This window comes from Nannobrachium achirus (genome assembly GCF_963921795.1).
Source record: "Nannobrachium achirus genome assembly, chromosome: 14".
Lineage (NCBI taxonomy): Eukaryota > Metazoa > Chordata > Actinopteri > Myctophiformes > Myctophidae > Nannobrachium > Nannobrachium achirus.
In genome coordinates, this window is record NC_137821.1 from 36,842,958 (window position 1) to 36,863,022 (window position 20,065).

Genomic DNA, 20,065 nt, shown 5'->3' on the forward strand with positions numbered 1-20,065 from the left:
GACACCCTTGCTGACCTAGGCATCACCGGGACGGCACTAAAGTGGTTCTCCTCCTACCTGTCGGACCGGACCTATCAGGTCTCATGGAAAGGTTTGCTTTCATCCCCCCGAACCCTCCAAACGGGAGTCCCCCAGGGATCCGTACTTGGCCCTCTGCTTTTCTCCCTGTACACCAAATCCCTTGGTGCTGTTATCTCTGCTCACAATCTATCCTATCACTGCTATGCTGATGACACTCAACTGTTTTTGTCCTTCCCCCCTTCTGCCACCCAGGTGGAAGAACGCATTGCTGCATGTCTGGCCGACATCTCACAGTGGATGTCAGCCCACCACCTTAAGCTGAACCCGGACAAGACGGAGCTACTCTTCTTCCCAGCTAAGTCTTGCCCCATGCAAGATCTCACTATTTCCATAGATAATGCATTTGTGACTTCAGTTCCTACTGCTAGAAACCTTGGTGTGGTCCTGGACAGCCAGCTATCATTCAAGGCACACATTGCATCAGTCACCCGGTCATGTAGGTTCACACTCTATAACATCCGTAAAATCAGACCCTTCCTCACCCAGGAGGCAGCCCAGCTCCTCATTCAGACATCTGTCATATCAAAGCTTGACTATTGTAACTCTCTCCTCACTGGTCTCCCGGCATGTGCACTTAAACCTCTCCAACTGATCCAAAATGCCGCGGCACGACTGGTCTTCAACCAGCCTAAGTTCTCACATGTCTCTCCCCTTCTCCGCAGCCTCCACTGGCTCCCGGTTGCGGCCCGCACTGAATACAAAACACTGATGCTGACCTTCAAAGCAGCCAAAGGTATGGCTCCTCCATACCTCCAGAAGCTGATCAACCCCTACACCCCCACCCGGTCACTTAGATCAGCCAACACAGGGATGCTGACAGAACCCTCGCTCAAAACTCCAGGGCAAAAATCCACTCGTCCGAGACAGTTTGCCCTCCTGGCCCCCAAGTTGTGGAATAAACTCCCTGTCGCACTTAGAACAACGGACTCACTCGCTAGCTTTCGCCGTGGACTGAAGACTCACCTTTTCAGACTCCACCTAAACCCTTAGCACTACAGAAAAAGAATCAATGAATACATGAAGCTAGTTAGCATTTGTTTTTGTTTTTTAGGTTTTTTCAGAACTTTGATTATATTGTGTTTTTTTCTAGATAGATATCCATTTGCATTTGTTATATTGTTGATGATGTACTGACATATTATCTTGTTTATTATTGTGATGTTATCTGCTTATTGTAAGTCGCTTTGGATTAAAAGCGTCTGCTAAATGCCTAAACTGTAAACTGTAAACTGTCTCACTGTTCTCAAAGGGTGGCGGAATGGAATATATATATCCATTTATATTTGTATACTTGATTTCTTTCTCTGATTCTTTTTTTTATATACATTTTTAATCATGTTTATTTGAATATTAGTTTGCTAATGTAAAACTAAAAAATGCTGATTGCAATGGGACAGTTAAGAGTTTTAAATGTGATAAAGTGTCATGATGTTCCATTACTTCTATACCATTTTGGAGCCCTTGCGGCCTTACAACCTCAGGGAGGGCGGACATTGGAATTGGGCCAATCAATCGCATGTGTCTGCTCACTCATATATAGTATGTTGCAATGAATCAGTTAACATGAGTTTAATATGGACAGTTAAGAGAACAGAATAAGGGCAACCATATGGTTTTAGCTCTGGGCCACTATCACAGTTAAATAATGACTGTTCTTGATAATCCACATCGAATAAGCCCTTACAAAACATTATTTAATTTCAAGCATTCCCTCCCACACTATTCCCATACCCCCCTGCTTTGCCCTGGGTTTGGGTCCCATATGAAGCCAATTTGCTTGTCTTTAGTTCTCCACTTTCTAGCCAACACAATTCCCAAAGAAAAACCACCAGTGGGCAATGCAAAACAGACAAAAAACTAAACTGTTGAAGTACAATAATCAGATTTAATGTAGAGACCAGGGCAGGAATTTCATGGAGGCTATGAAGGCCATGGCCGTCCGTCATTGCCCTTCAATTTGGCCTTGTGCCCCTCAAACCAATGGCATAACCTGAGGCCACAGTGGCCTTAATGCCCCAGCTGACTGTATCACTTTCTCCTCTTTCTCTTTCTTGTCGACAGTAGACAGTAGACACCAGTGTCTCTTTCTTGTCATGTAGACACAAGTGTCTTTTGTTGAGTCAAGCTCACAGCGTGTCACTTGGAGATCGTCTATTTTCACTACTTCTTCAACGTGTTTTCTAATTTATGGAATTTCTTAAAACTTTCTTTGATTCTAAATTAAATTACAGAAATAATAATTAAAAACAAAAAGTAGGAAACCAAAAAATTAAGGGACCCATAAAAATGTGTCCATGATACACAAATGGGTCCCGCCCCAGTGTTTGGGAAACAGGGGGCAGTCAGAAGTCAAGCAATTGGAAATGTGCCCAGTATTGTCTAGTCAGCGTATTCCACAGAAGAGGGAGTGTTGGCTGGGTGAAGTCACCAGGAAATGTTCTCATTTAATTGCACAATTTGCACATATCTGCTCACTTATACATGAGATATCAGCATATCAGTTAACATGTATTTACGCGTTTCCTAACCTTTTCTTTCTGCCAAGGCAAACTTTTCATAGCCAAAATATCCCAGGGCACACCTAGATATATGGAGTGTGTGGCTACTGGCTATTTTCAAAATGTTTGCCTCTTCCTTATGTTATTTTACAATTTGGCCCATGTTTTACCTTTTTTCTTTTTTTCTTTTTTTTTAACAGTTGATTTCTTTCTTGAGGTATTAAAAGGGTTTTAAAAGTCCTTACATTGTGACTTCACTGTCAAATTTCAAAGGGCACACCAAAGCATCTCAAAGGGCACACCAAAGGTCCGCGGCACAGTGGTTGAGAAACCGTGGTATAGTGTATGTTCCACAGAAAAGGGATTAGTGTGACTTTGATTGGTAAAGAGCTGAGCATGGGTCAGATTGTAATTACCATTATTTATCTATTTCACTGCATCCATAACCCTTAAATTCTTTTTTTTAAAACTTAAATCTTTATTTGCAGTTTTCACACATACATCCAAGTACAGGGTTCACAATATTCATTTCAAATGTCTGTTTTCAGTCCTTTTCAATGTTCAGTGATGGTGTCATCCTGATGTGTGTTATACACAGTCCATTTTTCCCACTTCTCCAGGAATAGATCTTCTTGCAACATAACCCTTAAATTCAACACATTTTTTCAATGGACTAAAATCTTTTTTATTTGATGGCCTTCCAGCCCTGGCATCTGGCCTTTTTGCCCTAAAAAAATGACAAAATTCCAGGCCTGGTAGAGACACACTCGATGGCACTGAAAGGGCGGGCTTTTCTTCCTTGATGATGGCACCATGCAGGCTTTATAAAGAGGGTGTGGAGAGCAGCCTGACTGTCGGACTCCTCACCTCTTCTCTTGCAGAGAGAACAAGGTAAGTCATTAAGGACTTCTTATGATCAATCGATATCGAGAGAAAACTATCTTCTCTATTGAGAAGTACTTTGACAATATTGTACATCCAAAGTAGTCATAACGGTAGCAAATAAAAATGGCACTGTTTATTTAATGGACAACTTCAATAAGATTGATGTGTTATTTTAGATAATTAGTTAAATCTACCCCAGGTGACAACAATACATTTATACAACCCAATTTAATATATTATTATTATTATTATTATTATTATTTATGAAAGATTATTATATTCAATTTGACACTCCTTGGGCTAAAAATGGCCCAACGGCACAACAACAATGGTTTGTGATGACCTTGAAAAGTGTCTATGGAAGTTTTTTTCCCCCCCAATGAGTGTTTTTAGTGCAAACAAATGCTTGCATGGATTCAGAATCATGAAAATCAAATCATCAAATTGATATTTCTGCCTATAACTCTCCTAACACTGCTGCTTCATTGTGCCTTATGCGCCTATGTCCTCAGCCTATCAGAACACTAGTTACATTCCAAAATGACTTGAAGTGAAATGAAATGAAATGAAATGAAATTAGATTCGATATTTGAATGTGCCAAGCATTCCGATGCTGTGGACATATTAGGCAATAATGCTGGATGAATCAGCAGTCTTAATAGAGTAGAGTTAGGCACATAAATAAAGGTAGATAAACATGACTTGGGCAAAATTATTTTCTTTCTTTTTTCTTTGCCATTGATTGCCTACGTCACCTTTAGATGACTTGGGCAGATTTAAATCTTTCCTTAAAACCTTATAGTACTATAAGGTTATATAGTACTATTGATTCCGGATTCCGCATTCAGAATCAAAAATGTATTGTAATCAAATTATTGTCTCAGGAATGCAACAAATACAAATACAATATATATATGTATATATATATATATATATATCAGGGCTGGGATGCGATTAATCTTTTTTATCACATTTTAATCGCATATTAATATTTGACCCGAGAAGCATTTTTTTTTCAAGTAAAACACATTTTGTTGTATGAGTGAATCAACGAGTGAGTTTTTTAAATCTAAATTTCGCATCCTCTGGGCCAAGCAAAGCGCTCTGATCGGCTACTTCTTTGCGTTTGTTGTCTCTTCTTGGTTAGTGCATCGCTATGATCGGTATGCCTGAAACTGAAGGTTCTGTGGTGCAAAAACTAAATGCGATTAAAATGCGTTAACTTTTTTTAATCACGTTAATTTTCTGTAATTAATTAATTGCAATTAATCAGTTAAAGTCCCAGCCCTAATATATATATTATTGTCTCCATGAAGTGAGTAATCAATAGACAAAAAGTAATTTTGGGGGTGAACTATTCCTTTAAGTAAAAGTATCAATACCACAATATGAGTAAAAGTAAAAGTCTGGAATTAAAAATTACTTGTGTAAGGGTGCCCTCACACCAAAACACCTAGGAGAGTGGAATCCACGTTCCGCCAATGCATTTCAATGAGAAGGGAGCGTTTTTTGCAGAAATCCTCTGCTGGCATGAAACAGCTTCACTCTCATTGAAATGTATTGGCGGAACGCGGATTCCACTCTCATAGGTACTTTGGTGTGAGGGCACCCTTAAAGTACAAAAGTATTGGCATCAAAATGTACTTAAAGTACCAAAAGTAAAAGTACTCATTGTGCAGAATGTCCCATTGCAAGTTAGTCACACTGAATCTGGAGACATTTTAGCTATGTGGCTGATCTGTAACCAACAGTGTACCAGTGCTGCACCCCCGTTTTATGCTATAGTTTCTGTTTCTAATGACAGAAAGAAAAGAAGACAGGGTCCATGAGAAAGATGGCTCCATGTATGACACAGTGGAGTTTATGTGAGTGTATCTCAATCGTTATCTTGCTCAAGGCTATTTCAACACTAACCCAGTACAGGGGGAACCGTGGATCCAACCGACAACCTTTTGATTCCCAAGTAGACTCATTTTTAAAGTTTCACGATTACTTCTGCTTTTCTCTTTTAGTCATTATACTGTGCAGTTGTTTGTCCAAAAAGATCAATTACATCAATGGATCCAAATGCAAAAACAGTTTTCAAAACAATGTTTCAAAACATTGTTAAATGTTAGAGAACACTGTTATGTTATAATCACGGTTAATGTTAAAGAACACATTCAACACATAGGCCTACATGTTATAAAACAAATGTTAAATATTAAGGATCACTTATAATTTACAAAACAATTATATATGGTATAACATAATAATAATTGATACTAAATGCATGTTGTATCGTTCTTTGTACATCAGTTCTTCTGGCTGTGCTAGTGTTCACATCCAACCAGTGCAACGCAGTCTCCAAACTAAAACAGGCGCTCGCTGACTGTCTTCAAGACAAAGACTATTATGAGCTGCTGCAGATAGCAGAGACAGGTCTGCCCCTCACCACCACACCTCGACATGTTGTCATCGTTGGTGCTGGAATGGCCGGACTGACAGCTGCTAAACTACTGGAGGATGCTGGGCACACAGTGATTATAACATTTTAAACATATCAACATGCTCAGAACGCGTTGCAACGCACACGTTGTGAGCATGTCGATCTGCTATTTTCTGCGAAAGCTTTCCCCACAATACTGATGCTGGGGTTTAAGTGGTTAATTAACATTCTGTCAAATAAGCTCGGACTACAAGCAATAATATCGGACTAAAAGCTCAAAATGCGAGGTGTTGAGAACTTGTAGATCAGTTATATTTGGCAATGGCATAATGGTAGGGACAGGACCAAGTATACCGGTACGTCCCTGGGTTTAACTTTTATGTGGTTAAACATTCAGACCATAACAGTCGCCGATATTATTACCTGGTATTTCCTTGGAAGCAAATAGTAATCAAATATACTTAAAAGCAAAGTACTACACAATCATCTATATATAAATGCGAGAAGTCTCTGTGAGTCTGTGTGTATGTAAGCCGCGTATCTCGAGAACCGTTCGTCCCACCGGCTTCAGATTCGGCACACGCGTTCCCCGCCGCGGCGCGGAGTGCAGTGCCGGGCCTCGACCCGACCCGACACGCGGTTTTCCGAAACCGGCGCAAAACGTTCGGAATCTCCTTACGCAGAGCTGATTGTTGACATCAGGCTGTTCCGGAGGAAATCAGCGCAAGCGCTGACTCATTGTGACATCACTTCATAAAAGGCTCTGACATCATTGTGACATCACTTCATAAAAGGCTCTGACATCACGTACCGTTCTTCCCACCGGCTTCAAATTCGGCATGCGCGTTCCCTGCCGCAGCAGGGAGTGCAGTGCCCGGCCTCGACCCCATCCAATACGCGATTTTCCGGAACCGGCGCGAAAGGTTTGGATTCTCCGTATGCGCTGATGTCCGCTAGGCAATAACCGAACAACGGGTATGATGGGTATTGCCTAACAACCGGAGGGGCATCATTCCCCACGGGTGGCAAAGCAAGCAGGCTGCGTATTATTGCAGGGTCCTTAGACAGACAGATACAGAGATATCCATATATAGGCATAAAATGGACGCAGACAGAAATATATCTCGATATATGGGCATAAATGGACCCAGGCAAACAGATGAATGGGGTTTGCGTTAAAGAGCGGGGCATTTATTTCTATTTACATCGTTCCCGAGTAGGCCGGTCCCCGACTAGACGATTGGCTGCCCGAAGGGCAGAGATCTCCACATATGGCCATAAAATGGACGCAGACAGACATATATCTCCATATATGGGCATGATATGACCATATTAATTACTACTAAATAAGGAGCTGTTATTCAAAGGTTGGAACTAGGACACGCCACAGTGGTGTCCGACCGGACTTAAACCAGGATATCTAACGACATGGTCAAGGTAGTCGAAGGTTTGTGTTGTACAAAGATATCTGGGTTGTAAGGCCAGATATCTTGGGAACTGAATATAAGTTGGAGTGTCCTTGAAGATCCGTGGATGTCTTGAAGGTAGAATCATGGATAGGTCTGTGTCCATTGTCCATTGTCCGATGTCCTATTGTCCAGTGTGCGATGTCCTGTGTCCTATTGTCCAGTGTCCGACGTCCTGTGTCCTGTTGACCAGTGTGCGATGTCTTGAGTCCTATTGTCCAGTGTCCGACGTCGTGTGTCCTGTTGTCCAGTGTGCGACGTCTTGAGTCCTATTGTCCAATGTCCGACGTCCTGTGTCCTGTTGTCCAGTGTGCGACGTCTTGAGTCCTATTGTCCAGTGTCCGACGTCCTGTGTCCTGTTGTCCAGTGTGCGATGTCTTGAGTCCTATTGTCCAGTGTCCGACGTCCTGTGTCCTGTTGTCCACTGTGCGATGTCCTGAGTCCTATTGTCCAGTGTCCGACGTCCTGTGTCCTGTGGTCCAGTGTGCGATGTCTTGAGTCCTATTGTCCAGTGTCCGACGTCCTGTGTCCTGTTGTCCAGTGTGCGATGTCTTGAGTCCTATTGTCCAGTGTCCAACGTCCTGTGTCCTGTTGTCCACTGTGCGATGTCTTGAGTCCTATTGTCCAGTGTCCGACGTCCTGTGTCCTGTTGTCCACTGTGCGATGTCCTGAGTCCTATTGTCCAGTGTCCGACGTCCTGTGTCCTGTTGTCCAGTGTGCGATGTCTTGAGTCCTATTGTCCAGTGTCCGACGTCCTGTGTCCTGTTGTCCAGTGCACCAGTGTCCGGTGTCTTGTTGTCCTGTTTTCCGGTAGTGTCCGGTGCTGAGAGGAGTCCTGTTGGGAGATCCTGGGGAGCGCTGTTGGATCTCCCAACAGGACTCCTATAATGGGGTTTGCATTAAAGGGTGGGGCATTCATTCCCTATTTACATCATTCCCTAGTAGGCCGGCACCGTACTAGACGCTTGGACGTCCGAAGGGCAGAGATCTCCATATATGGGCATAAAAGGGACACAGACGACAGATACAGAGATCTCCATATATGGGCATAACATGGACGCAGACAGACAGATATCTCCATATATGGGCATAAATGGACACAAGCAAACAGATGGTCAAAACAGGTCGTATGACAACAGGTATAATGGGGTTTGCATTAAAGGGTGGGGCATTCATTCCCTATTTACATCGCTCCCGAGTTGGCCAGGTTGCCGACTAGACGAGCTTCTAGTACTTTAAAAAATAGATTTCTGATGGAGACATGTACTGTACTGATGATATTTATGTTTCATGATATTACAAAATCTATGTTAATTGCATGCTGTTACCTATTTTTGGCATGTTCTTTTTCAAACCTGTTGTATATATAGACAGTGTACCCGCGGAAACGGGTAGATATTTGTTATGCCAAATTTACTGGCCGCAACGCGGCCGCAAACCTCCCGTGTAATATGCGTTAGCGACACTTCAGTCTACTCTGCCTCTTGACGCAGATCAGCTGAGAGAACATCATGGTCAAGCTAGCATTCGTTTTAACACTTTGAGAGAGAGAGAGTGTGGTACGCTTTCTCTCCCTCTCAGCATAAACCAAGGTAACTATCCAAAAGAGAGAGAGAGAGAGAGAGAAATGGTCAAGCTAGCATCAGTTTGCATTGAGAGAGCGACGTGCGTTTTCCCTCTCTCTCAGCATTAAATCAAGGTAACTGTCAAACATAAAGAGAGTGAGAGAAATGGTCGAGTGAGCTTCACTTTGTAGGCTATTGTGAGTAAGACGGGACCGTTGTCAGCAGTGCAGCAGAGGACAGACCGTTGCATTGCCGATTAAAATATAATCTCTATAGGCCTAAGCCTATTTATTGCGACCGTAGGTCGCACTTACTACAGAAAGCTGCTCGAGGTGTCCGTCTGTCCGTCCGTCCGTCCGTCCGTCACACACGTCACACTTTTGCCCTGCTCATATCTCCGCAACCGTTGCCCCGATCCATGCCAGATTTTGCACACACACTCCTTACCTGCCAAACTACAACCTCCAAGGACCCCCGGAGCTCCAGGGACCCCCAGCTCCCTCGGGGACCCCCAAGTGTAAAAAATGAGCACATGTGCAAAAATTACCAAATGACCACCCCAACGGGGCTGCTCACGGGGCATTCCCGGGGACCACCCACTCCTGGTGCTCCAGAACGGATGCAAAAGTGGTGGCGCCCCCAGTGGAGGACCCCCTGCCACTGCAGCTCACATAAAATGCCGTAACTCGGGCTAGGAGCGACCGGGAGAGCCGGGGCCGGTACCTATTCGTCCGCCTTGGCGGCGCGGAGACCCCACCCCTCATTTCTCACATGGCCCTCTAGCGCCACCATGAGGCCGATTCAGATTTTGCCCTAAAATCACGAAAATCACTACACAGTATGTCTACACTCATGTCATCAACATGCTCAGGAAGATTTAGGAAAAACACATTTTTGCTCTATTTGTGGAGATAAGTGACCTACGGTCGCTTAACTCCCGATTAGGGAGTCTTACTGGTTAAACCACAATCGAATGTTGTTTACTTGCATAATGAGGACACTTTTTAAAAATTTTATTTAGTCCCTGGAAAATGTTTATTTGATATCAACATCTAATCTCTCAGTACTGTTGCGTCAAGTTCGAAATGAGAACACATTAATGCTTCAGTAAACTTGTTAAAGCACTGACAATGCAGCACTGTCCCACCTATTACTAAATTAGAGTGACAGACAGACAAGTTAGAGATAGAGATGGAAGATAATGTACACAGACTACACACCACCTCACCGACAAGAAGCAACTACAGACAGACTTTTTTTTTTACTTGTCAAACTGGTCACCCTCAGCAAGTGGGCGGAGTTAACGCCAAATCGGCACGTGAAACGTCATATGCACACTGTCTATACCTTTTTTAACTTATAGAAATATTGAAAATAGCAGATTTACATGCTAGGTCAGCTATTTTTTGCTATTTATTGTACCAAGAAGTATAATTCATGTATAGAGCTAAAGTGGTTGAGGTGATGAAAAAGGAACTCAATATATGTTTACAAATTGGACACTGAAGGTGACCATAGTGGAGGCCAGTGACCGGGTTGGAGGAAGAGTGCACACCTACAGGAATGAAGAGGAAGGCTGGTACACAGAACTGGGGGCCATGAGGATCCCCAGCTTCCAAGAGTGAGTACAGCATGAAGAATATAGAACCCAAACCATAATAGTTTGGACAATATATTTGAGTGCAAAGAAAACAATTACTGAAAGTGGTACAAAGCAAGCAGATAGACATTAAACTGTCTAAGTAGCATACTTATTAAAGTTATACCATGTAACCTTTTTTATAAAACAAATCTTAAAACTGTTAAATCGCTAAAGTTTTAGAACACCCACTCCGTTATTTTCAGCTTCTAAAGCCTTCTCTTTATATGTTTTCTATGAGCCGTGAGGGGGGTAGAATTTCGCTGCAAAATTACGTCATCTGCATCATCTGTATACGTTGTGTATACGTTGGCCTATCACATCGCGGATCATACACACATGAAACACTACCGGCCAATCACAGCGTGTCTGCCGTCTCTTCAGGAAGTAGCCTCCCTCAGCAACAAGTGTTTACGATGGTGAAGGATTCTTATGCCTCATTCACACTACAGATATATAGTTGAACGTTTTGCTTGGTAATTCAATGTAATCTCAATGGAAACCAGCTTTAAATGCTGGATTCCAAGGACAGCCGACACGCCCAGCCTTTAAAGCTGGTTTCCATTGAGATTACATTGAATTACCAAGCAAAACGTTCAACTATATATCTGTAGTGTGAATGAGGCATTAACCTCTTACTCCCCAAATCCTGGTCAGAAAATTACGTTCTACCCCTCTACGGATTCCTATCGGTCGCGGTGGTTTGCGGCCCCGCTCCGGTGGTCCGCGGCGACTCGGGCGGAAAACGGCCGAAAAAAGCAATACCGCTACTGACCACTAGTTTAGCAACTTACACAGTATAGCTTAAACCCATTATGGTCGGGAACACATTTTTGTGCTTTTACCCCACAGGCCGGGAACACATTTTTGTATATTACATGTAGTACAGTTATTAAATATATATATATTTGACGTTTTTCTGAACATTTTCCATGAAGGCCAAAGGTGTAAGCTATTAAATCGTTTTGGAATTAAATCTTTTCCAGAAAAACAGTGGGTAATTTTCAAATCGGACATAAGTCTTTTTAAGGCTTTTTTTAAACCGGACTTAGGCCTAAGCAATCATCATACAGGAATGTTGTATCTAAATACAACTCTATAGAACTGAGTACACTTGCCCTAATGTGTCAGTTGACAATGTGATATTCTTTGACTCATCTCACCTTATATCCTTTTTTCCCTTGTTTTTAAACACTCAGAATTGTTCTCTTCTACATAAGAAAACTGAAAGTCAAGCTGAACGAATTCATCATGTACAATGGAAAGACGTTTTACCTGATCAACGGGATTAGGGAGAGAACGCATGCTGTGAAAGATAACCCTGATGTCCTTAAATATAGCGTGATGCCAGAGGAGAAAGGGAAGTCTGCTGATGAACTGCTACAGCAAGCTTTGCAGAAGGTGTGTGTGTGTGTGTGTGTGTGTGTGTGTGTGTGTGTGTGTGTGTGTGTGTGTGTGTGTGTGTGTGTGTGTGTGTGTGTGTGCGTGCATGCGCATGTGTGTTCTTGCGGAAGTGCGGACATGTAGACCGACGGATTAAATCAATTCACATTTTTTTTCTACAGGTGAAAGACGAAGTGTTAGCACACGGCTGCAAAGCAGCACTGAAGAAATACGATCGCTATTCTGTCCAGGTAATGAAACGTATTGTCGTATAATATGAATAGCGCGTCTACTAATCTCTTTCCTGGAAGGCCTACCATATTCAAACAGCTATCAACTTCATTCATTGACCAGCAACCGGAAGTCCATTCACTTTCTACAGAGCTGAATAGAACGTACATGTCTCTTTTGTTTGTTACACACAAATGTCAACTGGTCATATGATGCATATGATCAGGTCATATGATGCATATGATCAGGTCATATGATGCATATGACCAGTTGTAGCATGCTCGGCTCTTGCTGGCTAAAATACTAAAATATCTAAAAACACAGATTGAACACAAAAAATATATATATTTTTTAAAAATAATTTTTAGTTTGAACCCCCAAATGCTCATTTCTGGGCATTAACCAAGGGCATTCATGCTCAGCGAGCCTATTCCCGGCCTAGAGATAAATAAACCTTAAAAGAAAAGACAACTGGCCATGATCATTAAGAAATTGTTTGGATAGAGTGAAACTGAATTTACCGTTTAATAAAATTCAACAGAATTCAGAATTTATATATACTGATTTTATCTGAGATTTACCCTGGACGAGGCATAAAGCATCTCCATGTTGAACGTGGAAAACATTGGATTGTCTGCTTTTCCCCTCAAGGGGTACCTGAGAGAGGAAGGTGGACTGAGTGATGAAGCAGTGAGGATGATTGGAGACCTGCTGAACGAGAACAGCCTCATGTACACAGCCCTGTCTGAAATGATCTACGATCAATCGGACATCAGTGACAATGTGAAGTAAGAACTGTACGGTATGTGTGAGTGGGAGTGTCAGTTTATGCATTGTGTTGTCTGACCTGGCTTGACAAAAGTGACAACAATAACAGAAAATGTGTCATGGCAGAGAGTGCTGCCTTCATAAAAGTTTCATGCTCTGGTTTGGAAGTCTAAGTAAACTCAGTTTCTTCTATGTTTACATTTTGAGGCGACGCTGTTGGCAAGTCGCTCGAAACTCTGAATGTCATGAGGCGTGTAGTGACCACCGATATGACCTTTTTGGCCATATCGGTATGCACCGATATGCACCGATATACAACCGATATGACTGATATGACCGATATAACCGATATGCGACCGATAGAACCGATATAACTTTTTTTAAGGGCAAGTATGGTTTGTGAGATATTAAATGTGAGCTTACCATATACCATATAATGACCACAGTAATCATATTCTATTCATATTCAAGGGATTTTGGAGAGAAATTAGACTCCAATCCGTTAGAGCACTGCAGATTGGAGGACTGTGGCTCTTTAATAAAGACATGAATCTATAGTATGACTGTCAGTGTACCTTTTCATAATCATATTGGTGCAAAATCTTTACACAATTCACATATTAAGAGTAAAAGGCCTGTTTTATATATATATGTATCGGTATCGTATCGGTATCGGTGATGGCCCCCCTCTCTAGAATCGATATCGTATCGGATAACAAAAAAGTCTATCGGTTGGTCACTAGAGGCGTGTAGCCTCATTTGACACGTGTCACTCAAAGCCTTTGCCTTAAAATACGGTACACTGAAATGAATGCGTTTTAACTTTAACGACAACAATGAATGTTGAACGCTTTGCAGCGTTATCAAAACACAATCTTGTTAATGAATTGACTTTGGTATTTAAGGTACTATGAAGTGACTGGTGGAACGGAGCACCTCCCCCAGGCCTTTCTCCAGGGCCTCAATTCCAAGGTCTACCTTAACGCCGTGGTCAAACACATCAGTCGATCAGATACTGGTGTCAACGTGTCATATCAGGAAAGCGGTCGGTCGTCTTTGACCGACGTGTCTGCCGACTTTGTCCTGGTAACGACCACAGCGAAAGCGGCCCTGTTCATGGACTTCCAGCCTCCTCTCTCTGCCTCCAAGATGGATGCCCTGCGTTCTGTGCATTACGACAGTTCCACCAAGATCGTCCTCACCTTCAGCAGGAAGTTCTGGGAGGACGATGGCATCCATGGAGGGAAGAGCATCACGGACGGCCCCTCCAGGTTAGGGATGCACCATTAATCATTCATCATATCTGTTTCGGACAATATTTCAAGAACATTTTCCTGCATTTATTCTGGAAATACTTGTTTTCCCAATTAAGGTTATCTTCACTGTTTAGCCTTGTACTGTTTAGCCTTGTATTGCTAATTCTGTGTCACTTTTCGACCATTCTTTTAATTGTAAAAAAAATCTGAAATAGCCTTTACATATAACAACACCTTTGCAAGTACAAACACACTGTCAATATTCTGTCTTCCACTGTCTTGCTGATGGCATGTACGTGTGATGTTTTCAAATGGCACATCTTGGTCAAATCCGTATCGACTGAATAATCCAGATTACTTTTTATTTCATTAGTTGTTTGAATGTGAAACTGAAAAGGTCTTCAATCATCTTGATCGAAGGCCGCAGTGTTTTCATCTTTACTACATTTACATTGTTTGAACTAGTGTGCATCAGTAAGCCTAATAAATCACGTAATAAGAATGCAAGCATGTTTTCTAGAAGTCAGTAGTCGTCGCAGTTATTTCAGGGTTAATAAGGTAAACCCTACTGGAAACCTGTATTGCAATATTGGTGTCGACGTCAATTGACTTGACTATGCAATTAATCTATCGACATGTCAATATCGTCCTACTCCAGGTACATCTACTACCCCAGTCACAGCTTCCCCACAAATGAGTCCATTGGCGTCCTCCTGGCATCTTACACCTGGTCTGACGACTCGACTCTCTTCCTGGGAGCGAGCGACGAAGCGCTGAAAGACCTGGTTCTCAACGACTTAGTGAAGATCCACGGGGAGCACGTCAGGTACTCTTCTTTTTCATTACTCTATTCCATACTGTTCCATTCTACTGTATGTTCTGTAACAGGGAGGGCGTTGAAATGCAATTTTCACACATTTTCATTTGATTTTAAAGGAAACCTTTTCTTAATAATTTTTTTTACGTTGAGTTTTTCCAATTTGCCCACATTTTCAGTTTTTCTCAATTTGCCCACAATAGTGATGCCAGGGTCGACTCCAGGTAGTGAAGACGCACAGTGGTTGAAACGTTGTCGTACCTTTTTGTTTACAAAACCTCCCTTCCTTCTTCTCCAACGTGCGTATTGTTGTTCAGCACCTGAAACGTTTTCTGTTGGGATGTGCATGCTTCATTTCGGACTCTATTCTTCTGCCTACACATACCGTACATCATGTATGAGCGAATAGGGGAAGGGGATCAATGTCACGTGATTCATTGTTTGACCGGCAAAAACTCAGATGTGTCTCAAAGAATATAACTATTGGCAGAATTGCGGAAAGTTTAGAACATTTGGCGGTCTCGTGTTCATTTTTCACAAGATTGGTGGTTGTTGCAACTCTCAGTTCACCAAGCCCCGAAATACCAGTACAAGTATGTGTATCAAAGAATTTCATGTGGTTACCATTGTTTTAATTAAATTCTGCAGTTATCAAAAACACAACAAAAGTGAATGTCCAGAGGGCGACATTAAAAGCAGAGAGATGGATTTTGACGCATCCTCCCCAGCTAATCGAACCCCTAATTCCATTCTCATTCTACTCTATGCGACCAGGTCCCTTTGTACCGGGGTGGTGGTGAAAAAGTGGAGCCTGGATCCTTACAGCCTGGGTGCGTTCGCTCTCTTCACCCCCTACCAGCACTTGGACTATGCCAAGGAGCTGTTTGCCAGCGAGGGCAGGGTGCACTTTGCAGGAGAACACACCGCTCTGCCTCACGCCTGGATTGAATCCTCTATGAAGTCAGCCATCAGGGCCGCCAAGAAAATCACCCATCAAGCTGCTCTGCTGGACACTGAAAGTCCAGTTCGAGTGGAGCTTTAATCTAAGGGTTTCTACTCTGTATATTTCAGTTCAACAAAATGAACAAAATGAATAAATGAAGAAGAATTTGACTAAATTTGACTAAAAAATTGACATTGGGCACGGTTGTGTCGAGACACAGGCTCCCTTGGACATGGGTGTGACAGTTACATTGTAAGCAGTGATATCATTATGCATTGATTGTTTGTTTTGCTGTAAGTGTCCTTGGGTGACGTGAAAGGCACTTTCAAATGAAATGTGTTATGATTATTATGATGAGAATGATGTTGATGATGATGAGGATGATAATGATGATTTAGACAGTTAGGGAAGGCATTATTTTCAGCATGGTTATCCCAAGATAGTTTTACTTAATGTTATATCTTTGAGCAGTAAATCTTTTATCAGCAAAGATTAATCACCTCAAATTATGTAGACTTCTTAATGTTGACAGGAAACACATGTATAGGACTGGTCCAATCATGTTGGTTATAGTTGTATTACTTTTCATAGACTGACCGATCAGCTAGTTGACGTGCTTTGGCTGCACGCTTTATTCTTTTTTATATCCATTTGGAGATATTTGTGGGGTTGCGTTGTCATTTAGATGATAGTCCTTCTACCTGTTGCCCTTTTCTGTTACAACCCTAAAGCCTAAACATCCTTTGGCACACTTCAAAAAGCCTGTCTGCAAACAACACTTCGCACACTGTTGGTTGTATTAATTGTCACCTCTAATCTACTTTGTGTATTCTTTTTGGTTTGAACCTAAAATAAAATCTCTCATGTACAGGACTTTCACGACTACTAATTTATACTAGTAGTCGACTAGTCAATGTTTACCTATTATTTAATAATAAAGATGCAGGGAGCAGAGTTGTAGGTAACAATGAAAATGAGAAAGACTAGTGTGAGGGATGCAAACTTGACGGCTGCCAAGTGCGAAACACAGATGAATTGGGCAGAAGGCAAGGCTAGTTTATTTTTTATAGTACATTTCAAAAACAAGGCTTTAAATAAAACATTATGAGCATGTTAAGTTATTTGAATATAATGAAGAAAAAAAAGGTATTAGAAGAAAATGAGCAAGAAATGAATCAAAAACCATGGGCATATGTCAAAGTCTTCTACTTTGATTCTCTATTGTTGAGTTCTGACTCTGGGCTCAGAAATCAGACCTGTTCCAGATGAGAGTTCAGTAATATATGTTGGTCCTAAATATGAACCATTCAGTGCTTTATGAACCAACCAGTAGTATTCTGAAATCAATTCTTTGACAAATGGAAAGCCAATGTAAAGATCTGAGAACTGAGTGTGTGGAGTGTGGACTCTGAGCAGCAGTCCTCATAATTGCCATGCACACTTTTACACACGCACACACGCACGCACACACGCAAGATTAAGGTATGTCAATGTCATAGACTCTTCCTCCTGAATGTGTGCTGAGAATGGGATGTGATCTATGGTGTGTGGACTTACTCAATGTTGGAGTGTTTGGTTGACTGAAACTACAAGCAAAATGCCTGCCTCTAGCTGGGTGGTATAAGTAAGGGTAGACAACTACGCCACCTAGGGGATTGTGCCCTCGGAAATTGTTACCATAAGGTTTGCTGTAAATAATAAAGGCAGATACATGGATCAATAATAGTAACCAGTAAGACTCCCTAATCGGGAGATAAGCGACCGTCAGGTCGCAGCGTGATTTTAGGGCAAAATGTGTAGGAGCAGTGTCCAAAAATGTGGTTGAAAAAAATCGGCCTGATGGTGGCGCTGAGTGTAGACATAGTGTGTACCGATTTGTGTGATTTTAGGGCAAAATCTGTAGGAGCAGTGTCCAAAAATGTGTTTTAAAAAGTCGGCCTGAAGGTGGCGCTATATGGGACAGATCCATGTTGATGACATGAGTGTAGACATACTGTGTACCGATTTGAGTGATTTTAGGGCAAAAATTGTAGGAGCAGTGTCCAAAAATGTGTTTTGCAAGAATCCGCCACATGGTGGCGCTAGAAGAGGGGCATGTGAGAAATGAGGGGTGGGCTCTCTGCGCCGCCGAGGCGGACGAATAGGTACTGGCCCCGGCTCTCCCGGTCGCTCCTAGCCCGAGTTACGGCATTGTATGTGCGCTGCAGTGGCAGGGGGTCCTCCACTGGGGGCGCCACCACTTTTGCATCCGTTCTGGAGCACCAGGAGTCGGTGGTCCCCGGGAATTCCCCGTGAGCAGCCCCGTTGGGGTGGTCATTTGGTCATTTTTGCACATTTGGTCATTTTTTACATCTGGGGGTCCCCCAGGGACCTGGGGGTCCCTGTAGCTCCGGGGGTCCTTGGAGGTTGTAGTTTGGCAGGTAAGGAGTGTGTGTGCAAAGGGAATTCCCCGTGAGCAGCCCCGTTGGGGTGGTCATTTGGTCATTTTTGCACATTTGGTCATGTTTTACATCTGGGGGTCCCCCAGGGACCTGGGGATCCCTGGAGCTCCGGGGGGCAACGGTTGCGGAGATATGAGCAGGGCAAGAGTGTGACGTGTGAGGTGTGACAGACAGACTGACGGACTGACGGACTGACTGACGGACTGACGGACTGTGCAGGTTTTGATAGTAAGTGCGACCGTCAGGTCGCACTTACTACCTGTGTGGGTCTGCAGGGGCGTCACAAGGGGGGGGGGGGGGGGGGGGGAGTGGGACTTATTTACGAGGGCCCAAGGTGGAGGGGCCTTAATTATTTTATACTTTAGCTATTGAAAAATAGCAGATATACAAGCTCACAGTGCGGCACCGAGTGCTGTGCTGCAAGCTTGTAGATCCGGGTCTGATCGGGGTCCGAAAACACGGATGACTTGTCCGACAAGGCTGACAGCGGTCAAAGTTCACCAATGTTGAACCCCAAACCTTTTTCACCAACGTTGAACTCCAAATCATTTGTGCATTTTTACATCAAAAATCCCTAAAAGTCCAATCTTAATTACTTCCTCTCAAGCAAAAAACATAATGAGTCATCACATCAGCAGGTGCTATGATATTTTCCACCACATGTTCGTTATGACAAGGCCATAGAATAATGACATGATTTTGGTTAAACATTTAGTTTCATTATCCCTACTGTAACAAATCATTGTGGCTGGCATTAATGAACTGAATCCAGCTTGTTGCTTAACCAAGGAAAACCTTTCTTCTGATTTGAGTTGATCACAAGGCAATTGACACCAGAACGTGGCTCGAATGAATTTCCATTTTCTATTGATATGTGACATGCACGCACACACTTGGCTTGGACATTCCTGCAATCTGCAGGTCTCTCACAACTGATTTATGGACATTACCGAGGCTTCCAAATATGAACACAAGCGGTTTACATTTGTAACATTTGTATAATTGCAGGAATGCCTCTAAAATGTACATGCCAATTCCAAAATGGTCACTTCTCTACTGTGCTCATCAACATCAACAACTGGTGTATTGGCTTTGACTTAACTAGTAGGTCAACAGTTCTGTTGTGTCAACGTACATTCCCTTATATACATAGCAGCCATTCCGAATATGTGACAGAGTTTCAGTAACTGGATTGTGGTCATGGTGCAGACAATGAGGAGGAAACGTAGCATCTCACTTTGACGAGGAATTTACATTTACCATCCCTTGTGACTGAGGTGGCATCATGTGAACTGTCCACAGAGGGTTTATAAAGGACTTTCATGTCAAATGTCCTCAAAGATCCTCATCCTCAACGCAAAGAGTAAGAAACTTTTCCATGTTTGATATCATGATTGTGTCTATAACTAAGTAATACTTATGCAAACAAATACACAATGACACACACACACACACACACACACACACACACACACACACACACACACACACACACACACACACGCACACACACACACATGCGCACACACACACACACACACACACACACACACACACACACACACACACACACACACACACACACACACACACACACACACACACACATAACCCTGACCAAATTTGCAGGTCTGTAACTCTGACAGTGTACAAATGGAACCAAA

The 20,065-nt window shown here is 42.6% G+C and overlaps 1 protein-coding gene across 1 annotated transcript; it reads left to right on the forward strand.

Annotated features, from left to right (window-relative positions):
* Positions 1-2,975: 2,975 nt before the first annotated feature.
* On the forward strand, positions 2,976-16,059 carry LOC308298006 (L-amino-acid oxidase-like; the record flags this gene model as incomplete). Its single annotated transcript, XM_080741570.1, has 9 exons — positions 2,976-2,979; positions 5,763-5,983; positions 10,432-10,544; positions 11,762-11,963; positions 12,128-12,196; positions 12,828-12,964; positions 13,850-14,215; positions 14,859-15,026; positions 15,792-16,059. The coding sequence occupies 9 exons, from the start codon at positions 2,976-2,978 to the stop codon at positions 16,057-16,059; spliced, it is 1,548 nt and encodes a 515-aa protein (XP_080597696.1).
* Between the last annotated feature and the right edge of the window lie 4,006 nt (positions 16,060-20,065).